At 42.3% G+C, this 27,942-nt stretch overlaps 2 protein-coding genes across 2 annotated transcripts in view; one reads left to right on the top strand and one right to left on the bottom strand.

The window, feature by feature from the left end:
• The window catches only part of LOC135524674 (microtubule-associated protein 1B-like), a 52,089-nt gene extending 42,994 nt beyond the window's left edge, over positions 1-9,095 (top strand). The window contains exons 4-7 of the mRNA XM_064952415.1: positions 1,321-1,461; positions 1,579-4,900; positions 5,044-5,267; positions 5,614-9,095. Coding sequence (XP_064808487.1) covers positions 1,321-1,461; positions 1,579-4,900; positions 5,044-5,267; positions 5,614-5,769 — 3,843 coding nt within the window. The 3' untranslated portion in view covers positions 5,770-9,095. The remainder of the gene's footprint in view (positions 1-1,320; positions 1,462-1,578; positions 4,901-5,043; positions 5,268-5,613) is intronic.
• LOC135525039 (mitotic interactor and substrate of PLK1-like) lies at positions 7,407-26,813 on the bottom strand. The gene is made up of 6 exons (XM_064952809.1): positions 26,754-26,813; positions 13,497-15,915; positions 12,565-12,827; positions 12,259-12,297; positions 12,038-12,142; positions 7,407-8,446 (listed from the first exon to the last, which is right to left on the bottom strand). The coding sequence occupies exons 1-6, from the start codon at positions 26,811-26,813 to the stop codon at positions 8,390-8,392; spliced, it is 2,943 nt and encodes a 980-aa protein (XP_064808881.1). The 3' UTR covers positions 7,407-8,389.
• Positions 26,814-27,942: the final 1,129 nt, after the last annotated feature.

The raw sequence follows: 27,942 nt of genomic DNA, 5'->3' as shown, positions 1-27,942 counted from the left end.
TCAGTGTTATCTATCCAATACCAATAATAATATGCATATATTAGCAACTGGGACTGAGGAGCAGGCCGTTGACTCTGGGCACCTTTCATCCAAGCTACTCAATACTGCCCCTGCAGCCATAAGAAGTTAATGAGAGAATTGGTTGACATTTTCATTGTAGTCGATGGCAAGTGATGACTCAGCAAAATGTCTACAAATTTTCTCTGCAATTAAACAAATATCAACATTTTTTAACCTCGCCTTGAAGTAATCTTTGATTATCGTTCAATAGCAATTTTACTAAGGTTTGCTCTGCTTTGCATAGCTATTGCTTTGTTCTGAGATGGAAAGGATCTAATTTCTCATAATGTTATGCCATCTGCACTACACACTGCCATTGCATAACACGCTTCTTTTCCCTGCCATCTGGCTCTCATTTCATACTGGAAATCAAATTGTTTTGCTGCTGTAATGATTCACAAAACCCTCCTCACACCAACATAATCTCCTTTAGCCTGTGCCTGATGCTTAATGCACTTGTGATATTTTAGAATGCATTAAATGGAGAAATATAAAGTTGGTCTCTGGCTTTATCTGTGTTCTCTGCAAGCGTATCTGCTGGTAATTTCAGGTATTGTTTTTTTCAATGTTATGCCTGAACAAAGTTTGTAGTAGGCTTAGTACTGGATATGTAAACAGTAGTTCTCTAAATATTTTCTTGGGGAAAGGATGGGTGGGGTGAGGATTTTTCCACATTGAAGTGCTGCTTTTCACAGCTTGAGATTATTTTTATACCATTAACAGTAGAATAATGCCATAGTTTATTGATGGATTGCTTTTTTATCATTAAAATGTTAACATATATAAACTATATATAAAAAGTATGTGGACACCCCTTGACGGTAGAATGGTCTTACTAAAGAGCTCAGTAACTTTCAATGTGGCACCGTCATAGTATGCCACGTTTCCAACAAGTCAGTTTGTCAAATTTCTGCGGTGTCAGAGCTGCCCCGTTCAACTGTAAGTGGTATTATTGTGAAGTGGAAACATCTAGGAGTGTATCCTTGTGTTTTGATCTCTTGATTACATTGTATACCTTTTAAATCTGGGTTGTTTGTGGCCTTTGGTATGCATTTCATTTGGATCAAAATGAAGGTCTTTTCTGGCCATAACATAATGCCATTTAGCCTTTTTATCCTATTATAGACTGTAGGCTTGAATGAGAAGCCTTGTTTCTCTGTGTGTTCTGTAACACCAACATAGTCTATACTATTGACCTATTTGGAGAAGTAAAGGCTACTAAATGGAGCTTCATTTTCATGACTTTTTCCATTTCACTAGGTGCGCCGGCTTATATCTGATGTGTCTCGCCACAAGTTGTTGGTTCTTGCTGGACAATGTGTTGAAGAGGCAGGAGATCTTGTCTTACAAACAGGATGTTTCTCTCTGAGTGACTTCATTCACATATTTGCTGATGAGGAGGTGAATTCATATTTTACTGTAATATTCATTCAAAGTTACAGATCAATCTAAATTCAAAAGCATTATTCATAAGCTGGTGAAGAGATTTACATCAAACCATTCTATCTCCTTGAACAGATTGGAGAGTTGTTGAGCTCTGCAGATCCCACACAAAAAGCTAACCTCACGCTGAGTTGTCCCAACTCTGGGGTGTGGAAGAACTCTGTGTTGGAGAAACACAACCTACAAGATTTCATCAACATCAAAACAAACCCACCATCAGTGCTACCTGAAATGGAAGGTCTGCAAGAGTTCACAGAATACCTATCAGAGTCCCTGGAGCCACAGTCTCCGTTTGAGCTGCTAGAGCCCCCCAGTACTGTGGGCTTCCTCAAACTCTCCCGCCCCTGCTGCTATGTATTTCCAGGTGGGAGAGGAGACTCTGCCTTCTTTGCTGTTAACGGTTTCAACGTTCTGGTCAATGGTGGGTCAGATCCTCGCTCCTGTTTCTGGAAACTGGTTAGACATTTGGACAGAGTTGACTCCCTGCTCCTCACCCACATTGGGGCTGACAATCTGCCAGGGGTGAACAGTCTTCTCCAAAGGAAAGCAGTAGAACTGGAGGAGGAACATTCTACTGACTCTCAGATCAATGAGGACTGGATGAAAAATCTAATTTCCCCTGAGATTGGGGTCATTTTCCTTAATGCTCCAGAGAGATTGAAGTCATTCCGGAGTGATCCCAAAGAACTGCGGAGCTGCGACCAAGTGGCACTCACTTTGCAACACCTTGAAAGGCTAACGATCAATCCAGAACCTCTTAGTCGCTCAAATGGACCCAGCATTGATCCTCTTATTCTTTTCCAGAAGATGGGAGTCGGTAGACTAGAGCTGTACATTCTTAACCCAGTCAAAGGCAGTAAAGATCTTGAGGCTTTCATGAAGACCTGGCCAGGCAATGGATCTAACATAAAAGGCTCAGAGATGCCCCTGTCTTGCCTTGTCTCCATCTGTGCTCTACTGGTGTGGCATCCTGCCAGTCCTCAAGAGAAAATCATTCGAGTTCTCTTCCCTGGGTGTACTCCGCAGGCCAAGATTCTTGAAGGACTTGAGAAAGTGAAGCATCTAGAATTCCTGAAACATCCAGCCGTGAGCCTCAGGGACCTTGAAGCATCCAAATCGGATAAACAACCAAAACGTGCAGAGAGTCGGGAGAGCCTTAAGTCCCTGCCCAAGGATTCAAGACCTAGCAGTGCCTTGCTGAAGGACAAAGTTGGACGTGGGGATGTTAAAAAGCAAGACATGAAATCCAAACCCAAGGCTCCAAGTGACATTGCTAATAAAGAATGGAAGATAGTGGAAGATAAGTCCAAATTGAAGGATGGGGATACTAAACAAAGGCCTCCAAAGGCTGAAAAGCTTATGCCAAAGAAAGAACCTTTAAAGGATGAGAAAAATGAAGTAAAAAAGGATGAGAAAGCCTCCACAGGTGTTGTCAAAAAGGAAGAGAATTTGGAGAAAAAGAAAGATCCAGTTAAGAAAGAAACTCTTGGTCCAAGACCAAAGAAAGACATCAAACATGATCAAAAGAAAGATATCAAGAAGGAGGTAAAGCCAGAGGAGAAGAAACCAACAAAACCTCTCAACAAGGATGTCAAAAAAGCGACAACTGGACCTTCATTTGGAAACGCAGAGGCAAAAAAGCCCTTAGTCAAGAATGGAACATTGAAGAAGGATGCAATCCCCAAGAAAGACTCATTGAACAAGGCGGCAAAGCTAAAGACGGATAAAAAGGAGCCGGAGAATCATAAAGCTTCTGCCTCTGAGGGGGATGCTGATCGTTCTAAAATGTCAACGCCTGAAGACATGACAGCGGAATTTGAGAACCTCAGAGCAGAAAATGCAAAGTCAGAGGAAAGGACTGCTGTTGTAGTGAACACTATAGCGGACATTGAAGGAATAGAGCAACCTGCGACAGAGAATGGATCAAGAGCAAATGCAGAGAGGGGGGACATCTTGGAAAGTCCACAAAAGTTCACCTGCATGGAGACACTGCCAAATCCAGAGAAAGCCCTGGGAACCACTTCGCCTCTTGACAAAACTCCGAAAAGTGACCACAGCGTGAACTTCGATCTCACACCAACTGAATACAGGCTACTTGATGGGGCCCTGAAAAATGGGCAAGAAGATGTTTGCGCTAGCTCAGATGAGAAGACTTTAGAGTTGGTCTCCCCTGCCGACTCAGCCCCTAATAGCGTTGGGCATACCCCTTTCCACCAATCACCTGAAGAGGATGCTCAGGGCTCTGGTGAGGACAGTAGTCTCGGGGGAAGGGTTCCTAGCATTGGGTTTGAAGACTGCCACACCATGGGTTCTTGCAGGAACTCCGAGGTAGGCTCCTTGAGGGGGAACCTAGGAAACTCCATGTCATCCCAGGACAAACAATCAAGTCTTTTGACACTGAGTCCCTTCATGCTGCATGACACTGTCTCACCCAATATTACCTCCATGCCTGCTGAAATCGGTTCCCCACACTCGACAGAAGTTGACGAGTCTCTTTCTGTGTCTTTTGAACAGGTGCTCCCATCTATTAATGAGTCACCCAAGGGAGACCATATGGACAGGTCCTACTCAAATGGGCATTTTGCAGATTCTGACTCCAAAATGGGGATGCCCTTACCCTTGAGTACATCTCATAACACGCGTCCTCCAGGGGATGGTTCAGAGGAACGCCTTCCTGGACTACATGGTCTTCTCCCTGACATTCCCCATGATGTCGACCTCTGCCTGGTCTCACCCTGTGAATTCAAGCACTCAAAGTCCCCAGAGAACCAACAGCAGCATCGGTCTCTAGGGCTAGCCACGGGTAGCCCGCGAGAACTCTCTGAAGACAGCAACCACTCCCAGGAGCTAGCTAAGCCACAAAGCGGAATTAATAGTGATCGACATTCACCTCAAGGCCAGGAGACCCCTCCCACGTCTGCTAGTGAATCCCTCAACACAGCCACAGATTCAGACATACCCCCAGGGACTGAGGACTGCCCTTCCATCACTGCAGACATGGACTCAGACGAGGACTCTGGGAGTTTCCCGCCCCACCATCCACATGACCATCCCAGCTCTTACTCCTCTAACAGGGGAGCACAATATTCCTCTCAGGACCCTCCCCCAGCCCCAATGAAGGATCTGCCCCCCTTGCCGCCCCAGCCCGGTACCTGCATGACTGACTCTGAGGCTGATGCACCAAGCAAGACCTCAAAGAGTGCCGCCATAAAAACCAAGAAACCAGCCGGGGTCACACAGAGGTCAACGTCAGCCACCAGTACAGCTCTGAACAGCAAGACCAAGGCTGGCAGCACAACTGGTACATTGAAGACCACCTCAAGCCTTGACACAAGGCCTTCATCCCGCAATACCACTAGTGGCTCCAGACCTGGAACTTCAAAGTCAGTTTCTTCAGGTAGGCACAGACAGGGTTTTACACTTTGAATGATGGCATATTAGCATCGCTCATTACTTGCTTTCTAAAATAATTGTTTGTACTTGCAAGTTATTGCAATACATTTAGTCTTCTTAAATCGAACTCTGCTATCTGTCCTGCAGGTTCTCTGGGCAGCAAGGTCAGTGCAGCTGGAAGTGCACCAGTTTATTTGGACATGGCTTATCTCCCCTCTGGTTGTGCCTCTGCCACCATTGACGTGGACTTCTTCCGACGCCTGCGCTCCTCCTGCTACATCGTCAGTGGCGACGAGCCCCTGAAGGAGTCAGTCATGAGACCCATTCTCGACGCTCTACTGGAGGGAAAGACTGCCTGGCCCGATGTGCAGGTCAGCCCCCAATCTTCTCATTTCTCTTTTTCTATGTACATTTGTAGAATGTCAACCAACGTAGACTCCGTTAAATGACGTTGCCATGTGCAGCACCAGAGATATTGAGATGAGAGAGATGCAGTATTTGCGCATGTGTACAGGTTTGCTTCCTGCTGTTTACAGTGTGTTAGCCAGGGTACCAAAGCAGTGGAGAAGTTGAGCCTCACACTTCAATGCTCTAAGTTGTTGTGGAAATTGACCTATGCTGTTTACTTTCTGCATCTACGTCATATCGCGGAGTCTACCTTTAAGTCTGTCTACTATGTTCTCATTTGAATTTGCCCTTCTACCTTTCCACTCCCAGGTGACCCTGATCCCCACCTTTGACTCGCTGACGATGCACGAGTGGTACCAGGAAACCCATGAGAGGCAGAGAGAGCTGGGTATTACCGTGTTGGGCAGCAACAGCACTGTGGCCATGCAGGAGGAGACCTTCCCTGCCTGCAAAGTGGAGTTCTGAGAGGGGTGAAACGAGATGAAGCTACAAATCCCTGCCCTCTCACCCACTCTTAAATTGGGATGGACTAATTTCCCCCATCTGCAACTGATGATTTCCCACCCCAGCATGCTTCAAGTATAGCCTGGTGGATTAGCAGGCCTTACTCATCCTTTCAATTTTATCAATATACATAAGACCCCAGCAAACACTCTGACCCATCTTTGTCTTGGGTATGTCTATGCCATGGAAATGAAGGCAGAACATGAATATGTCCAAGAGTCTTTGGTCTACCAACATGAAAAAAGGTTGTTCATTATTAATGCTAGGTAAGGTGGTGCTTAAAGACTGTCTATAGTAATCGAAGGTCCTCACATTTCCTACCATTTAGCCAGGTAGTTGTGATCCAAATCCATGACAGCTCCAAGGAGACTCGTCGACAGCTGTAGGAAACCCTCTGCCTCAATGGGACTGAACTCATGAGTTCTTCCTTCAACGATTATTTCATCCGTAAAACATTTCATAGGTATATTTAGGCCTACACCCATTTGCACAGTTATCAATTTCCAAAGACAAGGGAACCACAGTGAGTGAAGGAGTGTTACAATATAATATGATGTTAAAAGGCAGAGGTTGTGTGTGAGAAGGTGAATATGGGACAATGTCTCCTGGTGCACTGGTAAAACATGAGACCTCAGCACTTACTGAAGGACAACATGTTTCTGCATCCCATTTTAGTTTCATAGACTGTCTATGAACATTGAGGAGATGGACAATGTCTTTGCAGGTAATGATATGCATGTGAACAGAAGAATTACCCCAACATTGACAAAAGTGTCCAAGTTTCAATAAAACATTTTTTTGTAGAACATTTATATCAGTCACTTTAGCCCTTCATGTAGAGTACATACTGTATATGGGGATACAATTTTGACATTGTCTTTTTAAATGAAATAACTCGGTACATTCTAGGTAATGATTTGTACTAAAATGAAATACTAATACATATTGGTTGATAGAAGGCAATAAGAAATGCAGTATTTTATGTACAAACTCATGACTGAATTACAGTTTTACTACTTAGTAGTTATTTCATTAGAAAGGACACTGAATTAAGTGTAAACGCTACAGTATATTTCCACACTAATAAATCATTTTTTTGTGAAACACTGTCTACTGCCGGCAGGTCTAGCATGTCTGATTATGTCAAAAATCAGGTCAAGAAGACCCTCAATCTTGTTTGTATTCAATAATATTTTGCATTGGTGCCCCGGATATCAACTGTATCCAAACCCATTTGAGTCCCTCTCCAAGACCAGATGTTCTTCTAATTGTAAATGTATGTCACATGCGCAATAGAGGGTAAGGTTCACTGAAGAGGGATACTTAGATATGCTAATAGGGAAGTCATACATTACATTTATCTCAGTGATTTATTATTGTGCAGAAGTGAATAAATACTAAAACAGATGTTTAACTAGAAAGACAAATCTGTTATATCAGCAAGTGTATTCAGCTAATAGCAGTGGAATGTACAGTAGACGGCTTTATCTGTGAATGTGGACACTTTTAGCCTATATCAAAACAGATTGGGTCCAAATGCATGCCACCAAGGCTTGCACAACCATACCCACAGTATTACATGTGGACCAAGCACTCACTGGGTTATAAATGCTCTTTATTGCAAAGGATGTTTTCATTTTATTCAAAAAGAAGGATTATGAAAGGATTTTAACATGTATTATTACTCGAGTTAAATAACTCTTACTCTTAGAACTATTATTTTACATTTTACTACAGTTGAAGTGATCGTTTTTGTTGCATGCAGAGTTATACAAGCATGCAGATCTCACGTTTTCTTTTGTTAGTTTGTAAGTTCGAATTGAATATCAGTTTAATGTAATATCACATCTGGTATTAAAGCAAACTAATGCCATGGCTCATCCAGAGCATCACTGTACATTTGAAGACGTCTTCATGTGAAAGGGTGTGTGCAGCCAGCCACATTTAGGCAGATCATAGGATTCCAATTATTTCATACAGAAGAATGTAAAATCCTTTATCTTATCAATTCATTAACAATTATATTTTATTCATTTTTCCTAAATTATTATCTTTTTATATATCAATAATATGGCGTAGCTACTTTCATTTACAAACCTTTGGTTAACAACCGGCTGCTCACATGATATATGGCAAGACAGAGCAAGCAAAACCGATCTCATTGTTCTGAAAGAACAGCATGTTTTTTGGTACGAGCCATAATAAGTCTGAGCAAAAATGATTGAAAATAGATTGCACTTCATTGGTCACTTATTTGGATAGATATTTCACACTAATGGAGTTAAGATTTATCTCATCGTTAATTCAAATTTGACTATAACAAATCAGTCCCATCATGTCCATGTAAAGAGATGTCCATTTAAGGTGTGCCATTTGTCACAGGTTTTGGACTCTGAATGCATTGGTTTGGATATTGTGTGGATCTTACGCCCTCTGCTGTCCATAACATTTCTTGGCCAGCTGTTCTTAAAGCTGTATTCATTGATAATTACAGTTCTCTTGTGGCCAAAAGGATAGCATGGGCAGGGCCATTGAGGGATTCCACCATTTTAATGTAGTCAACTGGATGGGATTTCCAACTTCATTGGCTCCTGGTGACCCTGTTGAAGTCATGTCCAATTGGGTCATCAGGAGGGATCTGCCAATTTTGAAGAAAAAGAAAATTGTCAGACTCCATAATGGCACAGATAAAAAGATGAGTACTCCATTTCTGTAGATGTGTGTATTTTGAAAGCAATGTTCAGTGGTATATTTGGCTCATTAGAACTATTCCAAACATTGGCCCTGTATTTCTGTGCCTCTGTTTCCATCCTTGCGCCATTATAATAAAAGTATTTCTCTGAGATACCTCTGTCATAATACAAGTGACAGTAGCACATAACGAATGTTCAATCTGTATATCAGGCACCAAAATAAATAAGCACATTTTAAGTTAATATGCTCTTGCTCTTTGGACATTTTGAGTTAGTACATTTCTTTAATGCTATTGTTTTTTTGTGCTATATTTTTCATAGTTCTATACACCTCTTTTCCCCTGCACTTATAAATGTATGTTTGTCTATGTCCATACCCTGTTGGTGGTTCACACATCACACTTGCAAGTTTCTGGACTTCACCCAGTAAATGCTATGAATGTTGGTTAAATTTTCCAAAGACTGCTGGTTTCCCCAGTGTCAAGTGGGTGGGGGGGTTAGTTGCATAATGACAGTGGATAGATAATTCAGTATAGAAACACTAATTTTAGTTTTTTGCTTTTTCAATAAATATACCCCTTTTATAAATCTGTACTCTTTGTAATTGGTGTTATTTCCCTGACTTTCAACCAGTGGGGCCTCTTCAGAGGAGGAAGGGGAGTACCATCCTCAGTGAATTTCATACAAATTGGGAAACATGTAAAAAGTTACCCTTTTTAGATAAAACTGTACTAAATATAATCTTGTCACCAAATGATTGATTAAAACACTTGCAATGAAGGTCTACAGTAGCCTCAACAGCACTTACTAGGGTAGTGCCATGGTGTAGCCAGAGGACCGCAAGCTTCCGTCCTCTGGGTAAATTGATTTCAATTCCTAACCTAGGAGGCTCATGGTTCTCACCCCCTTCCATAGACTTGCACAGTAATTATGACAACTTCCAGGGGACATCCTCCAACCTATCAGGACTCTTGCAGCATGAACTGACATGGTGTCCACCCAATCAAAGTATCCGAGAATGAATCTAGGACTGAAAGCATAAGCTACAGCTAGCTAGCACTGCAGTGGATGAAATGTGGCAAGTTGTTGACAAAGAGAGAGACAATAGTTTAGAACAAATTTATTTGATCTATGAAAGCGAGGCAAGATTAGGACCTGTGACCTTCTGGTCCCTTTCCCAGTGCCTAGTCCACTGTGCCAGCATGGGGATGGGTGCCTCTCTTTCTTTTCACATATGAAGCTGTCAAGTCATTTAGAATGTCAGTAGATTAGAAATGTGATTAGTTAAGTATTTTTAAGTCGCTCTGGATAAGAGCGTCTGCTAAATGACTTAAATGTAAATGTAAATGATGGGAAACAAAAGCCACAATGGTATTTAAACTGGTGACCTTGCGCCCTCCAACCTCCCTCCCTGAGAGCCTTTTCTTTATTTGACTCTTACCTGTAAACCATCTACTGACCTGTCACTCTTAGCTCTGTGCACTGAGCTTTCATCCAACCAATCACATTCGTTCTGCCAGTGCTGTCAAACATTTGAGGTCGGGATTTTATCCAATTGTGGGTTCGAGGCATTTCAGCTTTTAAAGGCAATGTTCCTGCGTTCGTAGAGATAATATTCACGGGCAAGGCTGCAATGACTCAATCGGCATCTACCTTTTAAAGCTGCATTGTCGATCGACCATATACGGTCGGATTGAATCCCGGCTGGAATGAGAAACTAAATTATTGGTTGTGTTCAAGAGCATCAAAACTGATTTTTCATAGCTAAATTATGACCGACTGAAAAAACAATTGTAGTTATTTATGATGCAAGGTGATTTGTAGATCCGTTAGACTTGACTCGCTTATAAAATTGACTGCAGTCTCTCCTCAATTCCCTGTGTCATCTCTCCTCTTTCTCAAACAAATTAGGGGGGAAGGTCATGGGGGGGGGGTTTGGTTTGTGTGGGGCCTAGCAGTTCCCTATACTGCAACAGCTTAAGGGTACAGGCACACTGATGTATGAATGCGGGTGAAATTCATGAAGTACGAGATGTATTCCTACAATTGGACTAACATGTTAATGCAAGGTGTAAATGGGGATTAAATATGTTTTAATTTTACAGTGACACTCAAGTCCCCTACAAGCAGTTCAATTGTCTACCTAGCAGATGGTGACGTTTTACCCCATTTGATAGTTTTTTTTTTACCTTTATTTAACTAGGCAAGTCAGTTAAGAACAAATTCTTATTTTCAATGATGGCCTACCTGGGAACAGTGGGTTAACTGCCTGTTCAGGGGCAGAACGACAGATTTGTACCTTGTCAGCTCAGGGGTTTGAACTTGCAACCTTCCGATTACTAGGCCAACGCTCAAACCACTAGGCTACGCTGCCGCCCCAAGATTCACTATCATTTGATCAACTTCCACATTGCATCCGATTTGACGTCACCGCTTGTTTAAGTAGTGGATCCCACCATTGCCACCAAATGTAGCAAAGTTGAATCTCTTATAAGATCTACATTACCTGGCCTACTTTCAGCAGTATCTCTTACAATAGTCTATATAAAAAGCATGTTTGTCATGTTGCAAACAGTCAGGTTTAGAGTGTGATCAAACTTGTTTGTCATTTACAGTAGCCGACTGGTAAGCAAGGAATCTTTCTAACTGTACATATCTCACAAGGGCTCGATTCAATCCATGTCACAGAAGATGGCACAATTAAAATGTAAAGGTACCGTCATTTCCGATTGAGCCAACATGTGCAGCATTTACTGTGAATGCAGTTGACTTTGTTAACATTGCCTTTTCAATTTCAATCACGCTACACTGCAGATTTTACGTGATACGGATTGAATCGAGCCCTAAGAAAGGCAAAAAGGACCTGACCGGTTAGGTCAGAAGTTTTATACTCATTTCTGCTGTCAAAGCACATTCAAGTCAAATTAAGAACACAAACATACTGCTATCTGCTGTAGCTCTTAATATAATAATCAGACAAATGTCAACATTTCTAGAAGACGGTACTGCAAGTGCTTCATTGGGTTGGATATTGGTTTGGAAATTTGAACCATATTACCGTACATCATGGATATCTGATGGTTTCTTGCTTGTTTTTGCTTTGCAAAGCACAACTGACAAGACAAAAATAGCTCTGTCATTAATTTTCTATGTAGTCATTTGAAGGCGGATAGGCCTAATCAAAGTTACCTAGCAGCCAGTGACTGCCAGACTTAAAAATAACTCATACGCTAATGTGCATTCTTAGCAGGCACAGAATTCCCTTTGCAATCCACCTCCGATGGCATTTAAAACTTGTCCTGTCTTTATTGACTATTTTTTTCAGTTCCCTTGTCTTTTTTCTTTTAAATCGTGGAAGGTCACCTGCTCTAGTAGGTGGCTGATGTTGATGGATGAGGAGTTTATCATAAAGTGGACCAATCAATATGTCCAGCAGGTTTGATAGTGTGTAGTCAGAGAGTATATTCATATGTGCTGAGATGGGACAACCCTAAGATGACTGTTTTTCATCTCTTCTCCTTTCTGCCCTCTCTCACCATGCCCTCCAGGGGAGAGGACTGGTACTCGTTGGTGTAGTCACCAGCCTCCCAGCGCAGTGCCCGCTTGTTTTTGTGCCTGGTGATCCGGGTGGCCTCCAAGACCTGAAATTGAAGAAATAGCAGCAATGTCATATTGGACCTGTGCTAAAGGTCCTTCTCTGAGACAAATGACCAATGATTAAACGCACATCAACAGAGAGAGAGGATCAACCACTTACCTCATTATTCACATCATCAATGCACTGAATTCCTGCATACTGCAGGAAACACAAAATGCATTTTCCAAATTAGCAACCAGCTATCATTGTGGTATATAAAACCTGTGAGATGACTCAACTCATAAGATGTACTCGGTTTCTCCATCACTATCTGTATGCTTTTTTTGTAGGCGTATTGCATTGCTGTATTTTTTTCTAAACTGTGTGCCTAAATGTTTTTGTCATATTTGTGTCTATAATGAATGTTCAATGTGTCCAAAGATATCAACAACACCCTCTGTGTCCAAATAGTCTTTTCTCACTTACAGCGTTCTCTTCCAGCTTCAATTTGACTCTCCTCTCCTCAAAATCCTCTAGCAATGTCTCGGTCAGGCCCTTTTGTGTGGGTGTCCCAGGGGAGCCACCTGTCTCTGCCCATGGGCTGGCAGGCAACATGGGGGAAACCCTGCTATCCACGGGGGAGGTGGGCCTTGGACAGCCCCATGGCTGGGCGGTCACTATGGAAAAGGAGGGAAGTCGGGCAGTGGGACGAATGGAAGGGGAAAAGGGAGCTGCGCTGTCTGTTTTATCTGGAAGGGAGGGGATAATGAAAGAAACAGAGTTAACACATGTTTGTAATTGCGTTATTAATAGACTACATTTGAAATGTAAATTGAATGCAACATGAAACTCAGGGGTGCAACTTTGGTCCCCAGAGAAAGTTGCTCCCCTGATGAAACTACATAATGATAATCATATTTTTACCATTGTACACCTGTCTGACTCCCTATGAAAATGGACACTGGTAGGCTAAACATTTTATATTATCTTGCCATAATGTGAGTGACTGTACAGTGATCTTAACCACGAAATGTCAGTGCATTAACTCTAAAGAAAAGCACCAAAAACCCAACTGGAGAAACTATTCAACACCCTCACAGCGATCTGTTTTGCTCCGTGTTAATGGTTAATCATGGCTGGTAACACAGCTTTGCTTCCTCTCCCCATATATGACCGAAGTTCAGGTTCTAATTAAGCTTGTAATTTCCTCCAGTCTAAGAAAACCATCAGTAGACAAGACTTTAATGCAACATCCACTCTGCATGCATCAACATCACAGATGATGCATGCAGAGAGTTACTTAAATCAAGCCAAAAACATGTATAAGATATTGCCATCATGAATTGTTCCTGTGTTATATTGTCTTGTAACTTTATGTAATTGTATAGATTTGTCTATGGATTAATGTACCATCCTACCTAGCATTGATACTGGAGTGATAAAGGAAGAGGGCCGTCTGGTCAAGCTTGTCTGCTCTACAAGAAGTGAAGGGCTCTCATAGAAGACAGAGTCTTCCTGTTCCACGATGACCCTTTGCAGGCTTTGCGATTGATGTGTGTCTTTAGCGTCTCGTCCTACACAGTCCAGGTTTCCTTCCATAGAGGCGGACAGGCCACAGGATTCCCGGAGTTCCCGGTGCTCCTGCTCGCGTTTTAGATCCTGCTCAATCTCCTTCTGGATAACATCTGGAGCATTTGGTCTTTGAGGTCTCGGGCTACCAGAATTCAGGTGCGCCCTCCAGGTTTGAAAAAGCTTATCATTCGGCTCAGACCCCTGAACTGCAGAAGCAGTGGGTGTAGGGGAGGACGGAGAGTACGAAAAGGAGGCTTCTTTAGCTGAGGAGCTTTTGGCTGGAACTGGTTCCTTTCTTCGCACTAACCACGATGGGTCATTTACTGTTTCGCTAGTACTTGTCGTCTTCACCACTATTGTGACTTTAGAGCTTGCCGCCTTTGTGGTCTCATGGCCTTTCAATGTAACACTCTCCTCTGGGAGGCTACTTGGCAGTACTCTGGTGAAGTCTTGGGAATCTGAACCCCAGCCTTTGCTGGTGGTATTGACGCTTGGAGCGGTGTTCATGTGGCTGATGTACAACTCTGTCTCTTCTGAGTGCCGGTTAGGGAAGCAAGTGGAAGGGAAGTCTTCCCTATCTGAGCTGCTACTCCTCACATTGACCCTGGGTGAAGACCAAGCCCTTTTCCTCTTCTCCTTGGCTCCAGGTTGGTCTGGCAGCTCAAAGATCTTCTTCCTATCCCCCAGTTCCTGCGGAGTTCCCCTGTCATAAAGACTTGGGACTCTCCCCTGGTGCATCAGGTCCACTTCCCTCTGGCTGTCCTTTTCAATCTCGCGCTGGATGATGAAGCTCACCTGATTATTCTCTTTGGACCTGACAGGTGTCCGTGGTGGTGCAGGCTGGGAGAGCAGATACTTGGTCTTGATCTCCACCATCTCCTGGACATCGGTGTGCTTAATGCCCCGCAATTTCCGAAGGCTCTCCTCTCTCTCCTGAGTGATACGAATCTCCCTCTCAATGGGCGTCTCTCTGTGACCACTTACCGATTGGGTGGCCTTGCTTTCTGGTTGAGAGTTGTTATTGGATATGCTTACATCACTTGTGTAGCCAACACTGGGGTCCCCTGATAGATCCTCCAGTCCAGAGTCAAGGTCATAAAGCAGACTACCCTGGCTCTTGGTTACCTTCTCCTCTGTGCGGTACACTGTCACCTTTCCGGCAGTGACGACTTCCCCTTCATCCTGCTGTTTCACTGGGGTCGGACTTTGGTTCAACCATACTGTAGAGTGGTCTTCTTTTTTTGCACTCTTTGGTGATAGCAAGCTGTCTTCTGACTGCCACCGTCTTCCTTGTGGTTTTAGAGAGCTGGGACTCTGCAGAAAGGGGTTGAGCCTGGACTGTTCCATCTTTAGGAACTGCTCCCGCGCTGCGCTGAAGTTTATCTGCTCATTGTCGATGGTACCAGCCTCGGCTGCTGGTGTGGGCTCAGATGTACTACTGGTTGGACCATAGCACAAGCTAAACCCTTCCAGCAGCTTGTTGGGTGACAAGCTCAGTGCACTCCACTGTTCCCTGTAGGTGGCAGTTTTTGGGGGGGCATGACCATGTGTGATCCCCTTCCTAAGTTTCTTCTCCTCCTCCTCTGCCTTCAATTGGGCACCATTGTTTGTTTCCACCTGGTAGCGGGAGTCCTTGCCCTCCTTGAACAGGCTCCCTGGCTTCTTCGCACCAACATACGTCTGCAGTTTGAAGCTGCGCTCCTCTTTCAGGGTGGCTTGCCTTTCCGGGGACACCGTCCAGGCTTCATTCAGCTCTGCCTCGGGGCTTGCAGGATTGTCCACGAACGAGTAGAACCCGCAGTAGGAGCCCGTGCTGCTGGGACTGCTAGAGCTGCTGGCTTGCCAGTCTTCGCTGGTGATGCCGCAGTTTTCCTCCAACACCAACACCTGCCTGGCCTGCACCTCTTTTTGCTGGGGAGATACGACAACCGTGGACCGGGTGTGGTTTACGGAGATGCTGTCGAAACTGAAAGCAGAAGAGTTGCCATTCCTGTTGTAGGTCCAGCTCCGGTCCAAGCTGAAGGGCTCGTCCGTGGTGGGGCTGAGCATGGTGCAAAGATCTGTTGCCTGCTCCAATTTGGGTGACATAGGCTGCAGCAGCCACTTTCTGGGTATGCTGTCCGTGGTTCCTTGGGTTGTGGTGTCTTCCTGTGTAGACAATAAGATTTCTGAGGCACTAAGCAGGAGAGAGTGGCACCCTATCAGGTCTCCCTCATTCTGGGTCAACACATCTTGGTAATCATCAGATGCAGCAACCGAAAGTCTCTGAAACCAATAAAAGAAATAAGGAAATCAACAGTCAACAGGAAACTGTATCCTGTCAGTATTAACCAATTAAACAAGGCTACCTCTGTCCTGATAGTTCTAACAATTAAACATAAAGACATCTTAAAGACATTTTTTGAATTGTTACGTTTTTGTATACAACGACAAAGGCTGTCATTCCCACTTCCCAGATATCTACAGAATACAGATTGTGCACCAAAATGAAATGACTTGCATAGCACTTTTCAACATTTTATGGTTCACGGGAATTTGTTTAAAGGGGAAATAAAAACTTGTGTAAGAGAGGATGGTGTGAGATTTGCTGTGGAATGCCACTATCATTGTCAACATTTATAGCTTAAATGCAATGCCTACTACCTCATGATAGTGAGACACCACCCTTACAGTAAACCTAGCTGATAAGGAGAGAGGTCATGAAATGAGAACTCCTTATGTTCAAACTGGTACAATGTAGAGCAATCCAATGTGTGAGATGGTCGCAAATATACAGATTTTTGTGTTTGTCAAGAAGGTAAGAAATATTAAGTTGGTAACAAAAGAGTGCAGTCAGGTCAGTTTTAAGTTAATTTAAATTGATCAATGAAACCAGAGTCAGGTAATGAATTATTAACCTCAGGGGTTTTCAGCGTGAATCGAGAAGTCAATGTCTCAATTTCCCATGCATTTTACAGCATACCTGCAAAACATGTGACATCATCCAGTTTCTGTATGGAAGATTACCAGATCTATTGCTGTGAAGATCTATAAAACCATTCTGCTACAGTCTGTGCCTAAACTTAATCAGATATTTAAACTTTTGATGTTACAGTTGAGATTTTATATGACCTTTTACTTATGGAGAGTTTCAGGAAACCACAGTCAAGTCATATATGCACTCAATGGTGATGCAAATTGTGGTTAAAGTTCAACTAAAAAAGGCTTTCTCAAAAAGCAGTTTTTAATTTCCTCAAGCAATGGTTTAATCTGAATTTGCAGACATCTATATGATGTACCTAGAGTGTTAGACTCCAATTGTCTTTCAAATTGCCTAGTTGGTCAGAGGACATGTGTAGAAACATGATGAGGGAATGAGAGAGGGATGTGTTCACCCCTTTCTCACACAACTCATCTGGAGGTGGGAGTACAGGTACTAGAGCAGGATATTAGAGACTCCCTGGGAATGAAAACAGATAGCTTCTTCATTTAACAGCTGTATAAAAATACTCACTACACTGGAAGCTGGACGCAATGGCGGGTTGAATTGTCAATCATTTTAATGTCACACACTTTTGGCACAATGGCATAGCATACCATGCTGACTGCTATTCAAGCATGTTGGCTAATGAGTCATCTCTATAACCCCTGGAAACTTCCACTCTGTTCAAAATTCTGTCATTTAAATAGATTGCACCATTCTCATCAGGGGCAGACTGGTCATCTGGCATTATGTATTATTATTATTTTTAAATTTCACCTTTATCTAACCAGGTAGGCCAATTGAGAACAAGTTCTCATTTACAACTGAGACCTGGCCAAGATAAAGCAAAGCAGTGTGACAAAAACAACAACAGAGTTACACATAAACAAACGTACAGTAATTAACACAATATAAAAGTTTGTAGAAAGGCAGTAAATAGGCCAATAGTGGCGAAGTAATTGCAATTTACACTTGAGTGATATGTGCAGATGAGGATGTGCAAGTAGAAATACTGGTGTGCAGAAGAGCAGAAAAACAAAAACAAATATGGGGATGAGATAGGGAGTTGGTTGGATGGGCTATTTACAGATGGGCATTGATCGGTAAGCTGCTCTGACAGCTGACACTTAAAGTTAGTGAGGGAGATATAAGTTTCCAACTTCAGTGATTTTTGCAATTCGTTCCAGTCATAGGCAGCAGAGAACTAGAAGGAAAGGCGGCCAAAGGAGCCGTTGGCTTTGGGGATGACTAGTGAAATATACCTGCTGGAGCGCATGCTACGGTTGGGTGTTGCTATGATGACCAGTGAGCTGGAAGGTGGAGCTTCACCTAGCAAAGACTTATTATGTGTAAATGATTATGACTTATGTGAAAATGCATGATGGGCTAGTCCAATTGTAACCTAGTGGCCTATCTGTCTTGTTTTTTTCTTTGCAAAATGATAATTATCTGGCTAATAATTGGGGCCTCAAGGGAAAAAATGGTCCGGTGTGGGGTCCTCGAGGTAAAAAATAGGCAAGTGTGGGGGAGTCAAGGAAAAAAATGGGCTGATGCGTTAGAAATCCCAGGGACGATGTTTGGTCCCAGTCCACCCCTGATTCTCATCATTGTAACCCTGCTGACACCGATATGCACACATAAGCATTTACTGTAACCAATCATGTCAGGTGCACAATACTAGACAAATTGGCCTTTCAGGAGTAAACCAAGTCCAAACCTTCACTGAGATTCCAAGACTTTTGGCTCAATCCAGAATACGCTCTTCAGCAAATATACGGCCATTTTGAATTTTAACATAACTTTATGGGTACATTAGACCGTCTGAAAAGTAGAGCGATAAAGTTTTGTGAGTGATGGTAACTTCTAAGATAACTTAAATATGTAACTGCTTGTCAGTGCATTATGTACTGTCCCAAGAGTTCTAAGGCAGCCTTAAGTATGTGTGTGACCACGTGTGTAACAGTGGACTGTGTACCCGAGAAGCTCATTTTAGTGATACTTCCTGGAATCGGCTCCTTTGTCCTTTGCTCATTGGCTGAGAGAGGAGAGGAGCGATCTGTGGAGGATGAGATACACAAGTCTCCTCGCCCCCCACTAATGTATTACCTCACACGGGTATGTGTGTGTGTGTGTGTGTGTAACGGATGTGAAACGGCTAGCTTAGTTAGCGGTGCGCGCTAAATAGCGTTTCAATCGGTGACGTCACTTGCTCTGAGACCTTGAAGTAGTAGTTCCCCTTGCTCTGCAAGGGCCGTGGCTTTTGTGGAGCGATGGGTAACGATGCTTCGTGGGTGACTGTTGTTGATGTGTGCAGAGGGTCCCTGGTTCGTGCCCGGGTATGGGCGAGGGGACGGTCTAAAATTATACTGTTACATGTGTGTCTGTGTGTATGTTTTACTCTACTGTACTTGTGAGTACCAGAAGTTATCACAAGAATAGTAAACCAACAAAAATTCTGAGAAGTGAGGACAATTTGCTGGTCGTCATTTGTAAAAAATAAAAATACAAATAAAAAAGTTATTTTAGGATCAGGGGTTAGGTTTAGAGTTAGAATTAGGGTTAGGGGTTAACGTTAGGGTTTGGAGTTAAGGTTAGGTTTGGGGTTAAGGTTATGGTTTAGGGTTAGGGAATGTAGGTTTTTGAATGGGAATCAATTGTTGGTCCCCAAAAAGTTCTCAAATATAGTAACACATACAGTGCCTTCAAACACATACAGTGCATTCAGAATGTACAGTGCCTTGCGAAAGTATTCGGCCCCCTTGAACTTTGCAACCTTTTGCCACATTTCAGGCTTCAAACATAAAGATATAAAACTGTATTTTTTTGTGAAAAATCAACAACAAGTGGGACACAATCATGAAGTGGAACGACATTTATTGGATATTTCAAACTTTTTTAACAAATCAAAAACTGAAAAATTGGGTGTGCAAAATTATTCAGCCCCTTTACTTTCAGTGCAGCAAACTCTCTTCAGAAGTTCAGTGAGGATCTCTGAATGATCCAATGTTGACCTAAATGACTAATGATGATAAATACAATCCACCTGTGTGTAATCAAGTCTCCGTATAAATGCACCTGCACTGTGATAGTCTCAGGTCAAAGGTGGCTACATGCCTTTCTCGTTTTGACACCAAAACAAGTACATCTACATGCGACCACTCATGCTATTAACACAAAACATTTCAAAGTCAATGGAACAGATCCATATATGGCCATGGCTATTTGCATATATGCCTACTGCAGCTCTGATTGGTTATTTTGCACCGGTCTGTGTAGAGGATGGAATTGAGTCGTGCCTGTCAAAGCAATATAATCCAACTCCAATGCAACTCTTGCACAGTTAGTTTTGCATACTAAGTCTCTTGAAGAGATCATTTTGTTCAGTATGTCACATTGGCTAATATTGCGTTGATTCGAGCACAGTAGAGCGAAACATTGATAGTGTTAATTAAAGGGGAAAACTCTAGAAAGTTGAGTGAAGTTCAATCTCTTGCTTCTCTGCGCAGGCTGAAATTTCTTCTGCACAGCAGTCTGAGGGGAGCTGCAGGCCAGCGCATGTTCGCAGCTTAGAGTGAACATTGGTTATGGGTGTTCTTGTAATCGTTAAGGACAGAGGAGTTTTTTGGGATAAAAAATAATCCGAAAGGAGCTAAGCACAGGCAAAACCCTACATGAAGACCTGGTTTAGTCTGCTTTCCACCAGATACTGGGAGATTAATTCACCTTTCAGCAGGAAAATAACCTAAATCACAAGGCTAAATATGCACTGAAGTTGCTACCAAAATGACCCAAGTGGTCTAGTTACAGTGTTGTCTTAATTAATACCCTTTTGTGACTCCCAAACCCGCATGCAGGAGCGTAATCATTGCCTGAAACTAATTAGCATAACGCAACGGACATAAATATCCCTAGAAAATATTCCTATTCATGAAAATCACAAATGAAATATATTGAGACACAGCTGAGCCTTTTGTTAATCACCCTGTCATCTCAGATTTATCTCAAAATATGCTTTACAGCCAACGCTAGACAAGAATTTGTGTAAGTTTATCGATAGCCTAGCCTAGCATAGCATTATGCCTTGCTAGCAGCAGGCAACCTTGTCACGAAAATCAGAAAAGCAATCAAATTAAATCGTTTACCTTTGATGAACTTCGGATGTTTTCACTCACGAGACTCCCAGGTAGATAGCCAAAGTTAATTTTTTCCCAAAATATTATTTTTGTAGGCGAAATAGCTCCGTTTGTTCTTCACGTTTGGCTGAGAAATCGCCCGGAAATTATGGTCACCACAACGCCGAAAAATATTCCAAATTAGCTCCATAATATCGACAGAAACATGGCAAATGTTGTTTATAATCAATCCTCAAGGTGTTTTTCTAATATCTATTCGATAATATATCCGTCGGGACAATTAGTTTTTCAGGAGGACCGATTGGAGTAATGGTTACCTCTGTATTTTACGCGAGAATCTCTCTCGGAGCCACCGTGACCACTTACGCAATGTGGCCGCCTACGGCTATTCCTCAACAGAAATGTGTAAAACTACGTCACAATGCTGTAGACACCTTGGGGAATACGTAGAAAGCGTAAGCTTTCTCAGGCTTTCGCCTGCATCATCAGTTCTGTTATACTCACAGACAATATCTTTACAGTTTTGGAAACATTAGAGTGTTTTGTATCCAAAGCTGTCAATTATATGCATATTCTAGCATCTTTTCCTGACAAAATATCCTGTTTAAAACTGGAACGTTTTTTTCCAAAAATGAAAATACTGCCCCCTAGTACCAACAGGTTTTAAATCAACTTGAAAATCTATGGCAAGACTTGAAAATGGTTGTTTAGCATTTACCAATCTGACAGAGCTTGAAGAATTGTTAATAGATTAATGTGCAAATATTGTACAATCCAGGTGTGCAAAATTCTTAGAGACTTACACAGAAAGACTTACAGTTGTAATCGCTGCCAAAGGTGATTCTAATGTATTGACTCAGGCGTGTGAATACTTATGTCAATTAGATATTTCTGTATTTCATTTTCAATAAATTGTTTACATGGTTTCATTTAGTCATTATGGGGTATTGTTTGTAGATGGGTCAGAAAATCTATTTAGTCAATTTTGAATTCAGACTGTAACACAACAAAATGTGGAATAAGTCAAGGGGTATGAATACTTTCTGAAGGCACTGTGTGTGTGTGTGTGTGTGTGCGCGCGTGCGTGCGTGCGTGCGTGCGTGCACACAAACTTACATTAGTCCCTGTCAACAAATTACCCCATTACCCTGTCAACAAATTACCCCATTGTGACATGGATTAGCTAAGGCCAAAGTCAAGTTGTAAAGTTGTAAAGACTCAAGATAATAAAAGTATAAAAGGGCAATGACGATTTCGCCACAGATTCGTCCCTATTATAACCTTTAGACTTATTCAATTCTGATGCATTTACTCAATGACTGTCCAAAAGAAATACCAAAAGAAATGTTGTCATACCCTGCAGCTTACCAGTGGTGTGTATTTATGGATGCCAAGGGAAGTCAGGCTTCTCCAAAAAACGGACAATAAAAAAGTATATATGTTATATATATATCATTTTCCTTCAATTCGCAAGAGGCTGAATGTATCTCACAGGAGAAACCATCAGCGCCCCTCTGTTTCTCTATGTGTTGGCCATCTATCTGATGCTGTCTGGTCCAAACGAGTATGACAGCCAAGGGAAGCCCGCAAGCATCTGGTCTCCCTTAAACAAAAAAAGTATAAAAATGTGCCAACCAGCGTTGAGCTAAACTAAGCAAGCTCAACTTTGAATGGTCCTGGCTCACCAAAAAAAAAACTGTCAAGGGAATGCAGTGATGGAAAAAGTACTCAATTGTCATACTTGAATAAAAGTAAAGATACCTTAATAGAAAATGACTAAAGTAAAAGTGAAAGTCACCCAATAAAATGCTATTTGAGTAAAAGTCTAAAAGTATCTGGTTTTAAATATACTTAAGTATCAAAAGTAAATGTAATTTCTAAAATATACTTAAGTATCAAAAGTAAAAGTAAAAATCATTTCACATTCCTTATATTGAGCAAACCAGACCCCAAACCAAACCAGACATAATTTATGAACTAAGCGTTTTTGTTGAGCGTATCCGCCAGATCAGGTAGTACTGTAGGGATGTTCTCTTTATAAGTGTGTGAAACTAAACTGGGAAACTGTATGGAGTAAAAAGTACATTATTCTTTTTAGAAATGTAGTGAAGTAAAAGTAAAAGTTGTCAAAAATATAAATAGTAAAGTACAGATACCCCCCCCCCCCCCCCAAAAAAAAAAATACTTAAGTACTTTACACCACTGAAGGGAAGACAACTTAGATTTGGAGTCACTCCTATCAAATTCCATTGAGAGCATACATCATTGACAGAAAAACTTGAATTGTTGCATCTCGTTGTGTTGTTAGCCTCCGCTGGCTGGCTAGCCAGTTAGCTAAAATAGGCCCTTTCCTAAATGAGTCATGGATGGAGATAGGGATTTGCACTTGTGCTTTTACTTAATTCTCTGATCCAACCATTAATTCATACATTGTTGTGCCCCTGGCCTGAGAGGATGGAAGTTAAAAATGTAGCTAGATGTAGAAGGCTAATGTTAACTAGCTAACTTTGCCAATGAATGTAAGTTAGGCTAGCAAGCAAGCATTTTAGCCAGGTAGCCTAGGACAGCAAAGAATAAAAGCGCTTACTGTATGACAGAGTGATAGACAGCTTCGTCAACATGAAATGAAGGAGGATGGTATTGGCGTTTCTCTACAAGTAGGATGAGTCAACATGTTTTCTACTTGCACGAATGCGCACACACATACACAAGTGCACAGAAATCCGAACCATATGGACAGCCACATCATATTATCTTACGTTGATTGGACTAGATTTTTTTGGGTGTCTTTTAGTTGTCACTGTATTAGACTAAGCAGAGGTGATTTGATGATGTTGAAATGTTGAAGTTGAAATGGTGTTGGAATAGTGGAGGCAGCTCCTGTTTTCTTTGCGACTTGCGGTAACTCTCTGTGGTTCTAAATCAATAGCTGTTTAGTGACCCAAAAATGTAGGAAACATTAACTTGCTTGACCCTGCTGTAGGTCATGTAACTGTCTGTTACTGTACATACAATATGCTTTCTGGACTTCACTGGACAGAGGGTAGTATCCTATTTTGTGATAAAAGCAAGGTGTGGTCAAATTTATTCTGCCACTGTGTCTTCTTGTTGTCTCGGCCTTTAGGCCTCTATATCACAGTCGGAAGGCATATGAATTAGCAGGTCATAGAGCAAACAACACAATTATCACAGTGCATAGGGAATTTTACCCACTTACTGCTACTGCAGCTTCTATTGACCATGCAGATGTCAAACCAGTTAATATGTCTTGGAAGGACATCCATGCTAACTTCTCATTAAAGCTCTAGTATTCAAAAACATTTAGTAAAAGAACAATGTACTGGAGTGCTCCTATGTGTATAGGTTGTGTCGCTACAGAGACAGGGTCATACAAGGTGCCACCACAATAAAAGTGTATAGAAAAATACAAATATGGGATCTTAATTTGAGCCAGTTTGCTACAGCAGGAAAATAATCCTGCAACAACAGGAAATGTGAATAATCATGTGTATTATAATTAATGGACATTTTACTGGGGGTTGATACATTTTTCATAAGGGAAAATCAAGTCTGAAAACTTCAGAAACCTTTTAAAACCTCAGATACACTAAGTGTAAAATGTCCTGTATTGAAGGCAAGTTATGCAACAGGGTGATCAAATTAACATCCTACATCTGTATTGTAAGTAGCGATAATGCTGTTGAAATACATTGAATTTGACCTGAAAACTGTACAGTACATCGTTTTAGAAAAAATAAGTAATGAATCCTACCTTAAGCGGTATACAGCGAACAAGACAAACAGTTTTTCTTCTCTGTCTGATGTCTTGTCTCCCGCTTTCTATCTATCGCTCTCACTCTCTATATATATTACTGTCTCTTGAGCACCTTACAGCACAGGCAAAGTTCAGCCAATGTCATGTAAACTACTGGAGTCCCACCCTCTCACAGAAGAGGGAAAAGTACATGAGACTGACAGACCACTACATCAATAACTGGAGGTAGGAGAGAAACCTTTAAACCTCTCCAAGGGCAATCATCAATCAAGATAACCGAGATCCCTGTTATTATAAACAATTGTGTACTGAAACAAAGTAAAGTAGGGGCTCCATTCAATCTCTATCGCTGAAGTGTTACAGATAACACGTTAGATATGTAAAGGTCATTTCCTATTGATCAGGCATCTGCAGCATTTACCATAACTGCAGTCTCCGCTAACGCATAAGGATGGAATAGAGCCCCTAGAGTGGTTTTGTTGTGAGAGAAAACAGAATATTCTGGTAAGGTCTCTGAGTCCTTCCTCCCACCTCAGACAACCTCTTTAGGAGAAGCAACCCTAACCTCCTGTAGTCTCCATAACTCCTGGAGAGCTTCTGGGTGTGCAGGCTTTTGTTCCATCCCAGCATCAACACATTTGAATAAATGACCTGTGGTCCAAACTGAAGACCATGATTAGTTGATCATATGAAACAGGTGAATTAGTGCTAGACTGAAACTAAAGCCTGCTCACCCAGCAACTCTCCAGGACTGGAGTTGGAGAACCCTGACCAGAGGGAATGAGTAAGGTCATTTCCTGTTGAGTGCTTTCAACAGAAGCTTCTCCTTCCCTTCATGACCACTGGTATGACTTGATATGCGGTGTTATGGAAACGTATCCATTCCCTTTAACTATCACCAGTCTCACAAGGAAGCAAGAACAGAACAGAACACAGTTTACAAATAGTGAGGCATCATCATTATCAGTCTTGCCTGTGAACTGTTACAGAAGCATCTTCCTTTTGGGGTTGAAGTTCACCTAAGAGGATGTCCCAGCCTTATCTACAGTCCAGTGAAGAGCTTGAGTCATAGTGGCCTACGTGTTCTAAATGTTCATTACTTTTTACAATCCTTACCTGGGTAGAGGTGGAGCCCCTCTCTCACCAGTCTGCTTCATTTAGGTTTTACAAGACATTTTATCAATCAAGATGAAACTCTTGTCAAGAGACACTAACACTTCAAGAGGGGCTGGACATGACATCAGGCAGGGCCAGGTCTGCAGTAGTTCAGAAAGCTTAAGGGAAAGAAACTTGTGATTGACTTGTAAGACAAAAAAAACATACACCTTTTCAAATGTACCTTTCTATACCTCCATTCCACTTCCGATTGCTATAGTTTTTTTGCCACTTAAAGAAAATGTATTTAATGGTTTATGTGATTAAACCCAGATAGTACAATAGATACTGATCAATTGTTTCTTATAACCCTCTTTATTCAGCCATTGATATGAACAACCAGAGAGGTGGGAGACATCCCCTAAATAATTCATTCACCTGACCAGTTCAGATAAATCAGTGATAAATCAGTGTTTATTGAGGAAATGAAACTACTTCAAAGTTTTAAGACACGGCCAAAATAAGATAACATTTTTGGGCCCAAGCCAAAGTAGGCAGTAGAGGACTTTCCATTTAGAATCAGATTCAGAGCAGTTTGGAGAAATGGGGATGTTCAGACTGAGAATATGTTTACTGCTCTCTAGTGGCTGGCATGTGAATGTACACTAATCATTACAGTATTTCCATCAACTTTATCACTCTGAATGAAGACCTTTAATATGGATCTCATTTTAGCTTACTAATGAAAATAAATGTTTGTGATTGTAGAGGCATATCTACTTTATATCCCTATGACTGAACTTCTAGGAATCAAATGCGTGACAGATGTAACATGTGACAGATATTAAAGTGGGCACTATTGAGATGTATTTGTCCAAAATTGCTTTTAAGTCAATGATGATCGGCGTAGTTTTTGCACAAGAGCATGGAAAACATGAGAATAATATAGGCTGTAATGGCGGCGGTGGTACAAAAAACTCAAACAATGAAGATCCAAAAATGTTGATTGTTGGTAAATGAGGCAACATCTAGAATGATATCAAGGCAAAACAAATTGGTAGCCAACAATCATGATTTTTGTTTGTTTCAACCACAACGGTCATTTTGTCTTTTGTGTTTGTGGTAAGGGTTGTTTTACCTTGGTCTCATGCTCCATGCTGCTACACAGCACCTGCCAAAGAGGGGTGTACTTGAACATACTGCAGAGTGTATGTTACAGCGTGTTGGTAAATGTGTTCGGCAGCTTTACATTCACATTTACATTTAAGTCATTTAGCAGACGCTCTTATCCAGAGCGACTTACAAATTGGTGAATTCACCTTCTGACATCCAGTGGAACAGCCACTTTACAATAGTGCATCTAAATCATTAAGGGGGAGGGGGTGAGAAGGATTACTTATCCTATCCTAGGTATTCCTTGAAGAGGTGGGGTTTCAGGTGTCTCCGGAAGGTGGTGATTGACTCCGCTGTCCTGGCGTCGTGAGGAGTTTGTTCCACCATTGGGGGCCAGAGCAGCGAACAGTTTTGACTGGGCTGAGCGGGAACTGTACTTCCTCAGTGGTAGGGAGGCGAGCAGGCCAGAGGTGGATGAACGCAGTGCCCTTGTTTGGGTGTAGGGCCTGATCAGAGCCTGGAGGTACTGCGGTGCCGTTCCCCTCACAGCTCCGTAGGCAAGCACCATGGTCTTGTAGCGGATGCGAGCTTCAACTGGAAGCCAGTGGAGAGAGCGGAGGAGCGGGGTGACGTGAGAGAACTTGGGAAGGTTGAACACCAGACGGGCTGCGGCGTTCTGGATGAGTTGTAGGGGTTTGATGGCACAGGCAGGGAGCCCAGCCAACAGCGAGTTGCAGTAATCCAGACGGGAGATGACAAGTGCCTGGATTAGGACCTGCGCCGCTTCCTGTGTGAGGCAGGGGCGTACTCTGCGGATGTTGTAGAGCATGAACCTACAGGAACGGGCCACCGCCTTGATGTTAGTTGAGAACGACAGGGTGTTGTCCAGGATCACGCCAAGGTTCTTAGCGCTCTGGGAGGAGGAAACAATGGAGTTGTCAACCGTGATGGCGAGATCATGGAACGGGCAGTCCTTCCCCGGGAGGAAGAGCAGCTCCGTCTTGCCGAGGTTCAGCTTGAGGTGGTGATCCGTCATCCACACTGATATGTCTGCCAGACATGCAGAGATGCGATTCGCCACCTGGTCATCAGAAGGGGGAAAGGAGAAGATTAATTGTGTGTCGTCTGCATAGCAATGATAGGAGAGACCATGTGAGGTTATGACAGAGCCAAGTGACTTGGTGTATAGCGAGAATAGGAGAGGGCCTAGAACA

Source organism: Oncorhynchus masou, chromosome 31, assembly GCF_036934945.1.
Source record: "Oncorhynchus masou masou isolate Uvic2021 chromosome 31, UVic_Omas_1.1, whole genome shotgun sequence".
Classification (NCBI taxonomy): domain Eukaryota; kingdom Metazoa; phylum Chordata; class Actinopteri; order Salmoniformes; family Salmonidae; genus Oncorhynchus; species Oncorhynchus masou.
This window is presented reverse-complemented; position numbering and strand designations above follow the sequence as displayed.

What these genes read in the sequence shown, in the direction of transcription:
- LOC135525039 (XM_064952809.1), bottom strand. Translation starts at nt 26,813, where the DNA reads ATGTTCAAGTACACCCCTCTTTGGCAGGTGCTGTGTAGCAGCATGGAG. An exon ending in TGAAGCTGGAAGAGAACGCT is followed by an intron (nt 12,298 to 12,564) that starts GTAAGTGAGAAA and finishes TGTTTCCTGCAG; the next exon opens with TATGCAGGAATTCAGTGCAT. An exon ending in CCTCTCCCCTGGAGGGCATG is followed by an intron (nt 8,447 to 12,037) that starts GTGAGAGAGGGC and finishes CAAAATTGGCAG; the next exon opens with ATCCCTCCTGATGACCCAAT.